The 4,697-nt window shown below is 51.1% G+C and overlaps 1 protein-coding gene across 2 annotated transcripts in view; it reads right to left on the minus strand.

Annotated features, from left to right (window-relative positions):
- The window catches only part of CACHD1 (cache domain containing 1), a 224,106-nt gene that overhangs the window by 40,357 nt on the left and 179,052 nt on the right, over positions 1-4,697 (minus strand). For both annotated transcript variants that reach the window (XM_019528449.1, XM_019528448.1), the window contains exon 12: positions 2,045-2,162. In XM_019528449.1, coding sequence (XP_019383994.1) covers positions 2,045-2,162 — 118 coding nt within the window. The remainder of the gene's footprint in view (positions 1-2,044; positions 2,163-4,697) is intronic.

The following is a 4,697-nucleotide window of genomic DNA, read 5'->3' on the forward strand; positions in this document are numbered from 1 at the left end:
ACCTTGTTACGTATCCCCAGCCCCCCACCCTTTGCTGCTCCAGTGGCAGGAGCAAGGGTGGGGCCAGACCCCCATAGCTAGAGGGGAAGTGGGGGTTTAATCCCCCACATTGAAGCGGGGGGAGAGGCGCAGGAGCAGGGCACTGTGGGCACCAATAGGCTTGCTCATGCACCTGGAGCTGCAGCAGCCAGACAGCAGGGGCCCAGCCCTGCAGCCTAGGGGTGTAGGCAGCTACTGGCCCATGACAACTTGCCCAGAGCGCACAGCACCGCTGTAAGCAGGCAGGTAACACGTGCCTCACTTCTGCCCGCCACAATGGTTCTCTCCACCGCCACTGGGAGAGGAAGGGGCGGGCTGCCGTGGGCCAGTCACTGCTTATTGCCCTAGGCCGTGGGGCTGGGCCTAACTGGTGGTCCATTAGCTTCCCCTGCTGCTACCCAAGCCTCTGGCCCACAGAAGCCCGGCCCAAAATTCCTCCCAGCGCAATGCAGCCCAGGAGCATAGGCAGCAATTAGTCCAGGGCAACCCACCTCTCCCTCTCCTGCTGCCAGCGGAGGGAACCATTGCGGCATGCAGAGATGAGGCACCTGTCACCTGCTGGCTACATGAAATGGTCACTGCCACAGAATAGTCACTACAGCCCACCTGCTGCCACAGCCCCTGTGTGGGGCTGGGGGAGATAGGCACTGCCACCTGGGGCCACCCCAGTCCAGGCCATGCTGCTGCACAGGGAGGCAGCGGTGAATCAGTGTGTAGCCACGGCTCCCCCACACCTGCAGCCAGGTCACAGTGGCCCTCCCTGCAGCCAGCTGGCCATTCCTCAGAGGGACTTGGCCCAGGGCACTGTGTTGGTGCCCCCACCGCTGCTGCCTGCAATGGTGGGATCGACCCCCTACCCTTTCCTCAGGCTACTGGCATCTGGCCACTGCAGCCCCAGGTGCACAGCCCTGGGTGCACAAGTGGAGCCTATAAGTGCCTGCGCAGGCCCTCCTGCAATGGGGGAATAAGCCCCTGCTACTGTTCAGGCCACTGGGGTCTGGGCCCACCTTTGCTCCTGCCACCCGCCAGTGAGTGAGCAGGGCTAGGGACCCCTGACAGGGGCTGCTTCCCCACTCCCCCTCCAGGTGCACGCTGGCAGGGGTCCCTGCAGACCAGGGTGGGAGTTTAAACCCCTCCCCAATCATACTCAGATCTGCCTGGGCCTGGCCACCTCCCCCCCAGCTTAGTTTTCCTCTAGCCAAGGGCTGCTCTAGCACCCCCGAGCTTGCGGCCTGAGCCACTGCAGGCATGTGCCTACATTTCCAGAGTAAAAAATCAATATCTATTCACTTGCAAATTGGTTCAATCTATGCAGGTTACCCTAACCTGCAAAGACTGAATCAATTCAGGCTCTGGGTTTTTGAATGTCTGTCCCTAGCCTACACCTTTCTCTAAAATGTTGCAGGCAATATAGCACAGGATAGGATAAAAATCAGCATTTGAAATGATATCTAATCACCAGCAAAGAAAAAGATTCATTTAATGGCTGGTTTAAAAAGAGTGCAATAAAAAATAAAGCTATTTCTTTCCTACGTATTTTCATTAGTACCAGAATATTAATAACAAATTAGAGCCTAACAGTATGTTTTAAGGATATATTTTTATCTTGGGTCTCTGGCTGATTTATGTTTAGTTACTTGAGCTTTGTTCGTTTATAATTTGACCTACAGGCAAGCATATATCTTCTTCCTTTGGGAAAATACACAGTATAATCATTGAATGTTTATACCCATATATAACATATAATGCGTGTGTGTATGTATATGTATTTACTAGTACATATACCCTCCCCCTTATACACATGCTCATCCATGTGCGTCTCTGAGGATTACACTATAATACCTTTGAAACTGCAATTTCAATGGAATGCCAAATTCTTTACAGCAATAAGAGAAGCATTCATACTGTTTCAGTATAATTAAAATTCAAATGACTCCAGCTTCAATACATTAACATACATTAAAACTATATGCCACCATTCACACACAAAATCTCTGTCACTTACCATTTTCCAGGCATAACTGACATTGTAGGCTTCTTTTCCAATTTCTCTCAGTTTGTTTACATGCCAAGACAGTGAGGAGTTCACTGGGACTGTAATAATCTGACTGCCCAAAGGGAGGCTATGTTGGCAACAAACAACATCCAACGTTTTATTAAATATTAGAAAAAACTTCGAGTCAAATAAATCCTCCTACTGCTTTTATATAAAATGCGATTACTTGTAAGAGCTCGCTAAAAGTCTGCTTTTAATTAGGTAAGAACAGAGGCATTCATCTGTATTTCCTCTTGGCATAATGTTGCACAATTTAAGCAAAAACTGGCTTTTTCAGTACAAATGAAGAAGATGAAATGACTTGGCCCTTACATTTTTATTAAAAAAGATGCATGGAAATATTGGTCATAGTTTATCCCATCCTGACTACATGTTTCTCTTGGAATGGTACTATTTCTCTCTCAATTTAAAAAGTAAAGAGTAAGCACATTTAAAATTAGCTGTAAAGTACAGAACCAGAAGGGTTTAAATTTACAGAATTTCTAATGCACATCACACTGTACCCCAAGCCATTCCCTTTTAGTTAGCTAGTTGGGAACAGTGAAGTCCCTGCACATTGGGAGTCTTGTCTAGTTCAATATCACGCCTGCTCTTAAGAACAGAACAAAGCAGATGAGCTGAAATGAGAACACAAGTACAGTATACATTGGCACTCCTGCGAGACCATGGAGAGTGTGGAGAGGGATACCAGTTGAGAAGCAGATTTCTGTATTTCTTTCCACAATTGCAGGAACCCTAAGGTATTAACAATACAATAAATGTAATAAATTCCCTCACTATTAATCAGTTCAGCAAGGACTCAGCCAGACTGTAGAAATTCCTTCCCATCCCTTCCTCATGATAAGAAACATGCTCGCACCTGTTGTGCCTACCTTCCAAATTAATTAAGTACACAAACAAGTGTGTGTGCGTGTGTATGCGTGTGTGTGCGCGCGCGTGCGCAGAAGCTGCAGGCAAGCAGAGGCGGGGGCTAGGAGGCTGCTGGGGGCCCGATTTGGGCCTGACCCAGGCTCAGGGTGAGAGTCTGAGCTGCAGCAGCAGCCTGTCCCCTACCCTGCTTTGTACACGGAAAACTAAGATGAGGGGGTTCCCCCCATGCTGATTAAGGGAGGGGAAACTGTTACAGATTCGAGTAAATATGGTAATATAGCAAGCTTCCAAGGTGACATATAACCTACTGGATCCAGCTAACAGTGCTACTATTGCACAGCACCCTGTAGTAATGGATCTCAGTATTCCAGGGTGCCACGGGTCCCTGGTTGAGAATCACTGTCATAGAGAATCACACTGAGCACTCATGGGGTTGGAAAGAGGGGTGGTGAGTTGACTCTCATGAACAGAGACATCCAAACTAGGCAAGATGTGAATACTACAAGGGACACCATCATAACCTGAGATGTGTGTCAATGCAGGGGGAAATGGGGATCACAAGAGGCCATAACGCTAAATGTTTCTCTGGTAGAAGAATGGCAGGAAAGGGGAGTAGCTTCTGTGGGGCTGCTACTACTCACTCAGCCTTGGGGGATAAGCAGAGATTCCCCCCCATTCCCAAAGCACTGGCTTCCATAGTTGGGCCAGCATGCTAAGGCTAGTAATATGCACCAGAAATAGGACTAGCCCAGAATACCCCCTCCCTCTGGAACAAAAGTGAAAATCTGATCCCTGGTCTGCTCAGTGCTGCCTGGTCTGCTCAATCCCTTGCTCAGGCAAAGCCACCATCTAGCCCAGGGGCGGGCAATTATTTTGGGTGGAGGGCCGCTTACGGAGTTTTGGCAAGCTGTTGAGGGCTGCATGGATAGCCCCGCCCCCTGACAGGTGCCCTGCCCCTGAGCTGCCATCTTGAGACCATAAGTCCCGTCCCTAACCTCTGACCTTTGCCACCGGATGTCCCTCCCCTTGCCCCTGGAAGTATTCCTTTGTGGAAGAGGGTTTGCTATCCTAGCAGGGAAAAAGATTACAAACTAAAAATCAAACAACCATAATAATATATTTTAATTTATTAGTGGTCTGCTCTCCATTGCCACAGGTGCTCTGTGGGGCAGCGGTGATGCAGCAGAGACGCAGGACCACCCCGCGCAGGCGACAAGTAGCTGCAGCAGGGAGCACTGACCATGGGGAGGGGGAGTGGCCGCTTTTCCCGTGCTGAGCACCAGCTCGCTCCCTGCTGCTGCTGCTCAGTCTAGATGGGCGAGTGTGGGGCACGTGGGGTCAGGGCTCCCCACCTGTACCGCAGGGCTGGGGTGAGGGCACTCAGAGTGAGGAGGCGCACGGGAGCCAGTGGCAGCTGGACAGGAGCGCAGGGCCCCTGCTGTTGTTCTGGGGTCAGCGCTGGTGGAGCCCAGAGCAGGGTGGCAGGGGTACAGGGTCCCGGCCAGCAGGAGCTCTATGCAGCTGGGCCAGCTCCCCCCTCTCCCTGCTGGTGCAGCCCAGCCCGGCTCCACAGACCCCTGCCAGCCCACACCCTGTGCTCCTACCACCCCATGATATTCATGCAGGCTCCTGCTCATTTCCACTTCCTCCTGCCCCCACTTTCCCACCCACCCGCTAACTCCTGGCTGGACCGTGGGACTCAGCAGGAGCTGGCCCAGCCCCAAGGACTGGG

The sequence above is a fragment of the Gavialis gangeticus genome, unplaced genomic scaffold, assembly GCF_001723915.1.
Source record: "Gavialis gangeticus isolate Ggan-Ray unplaced genomic scaffold, GavGan_comp1, whole genome shotgun sequence".
Classification (NCBI taxonomy): Eukaryota; Metazoa; Chordata; order Crocodylia; family Gavialidae; genus Gavialis; species Gavialis gangeticus.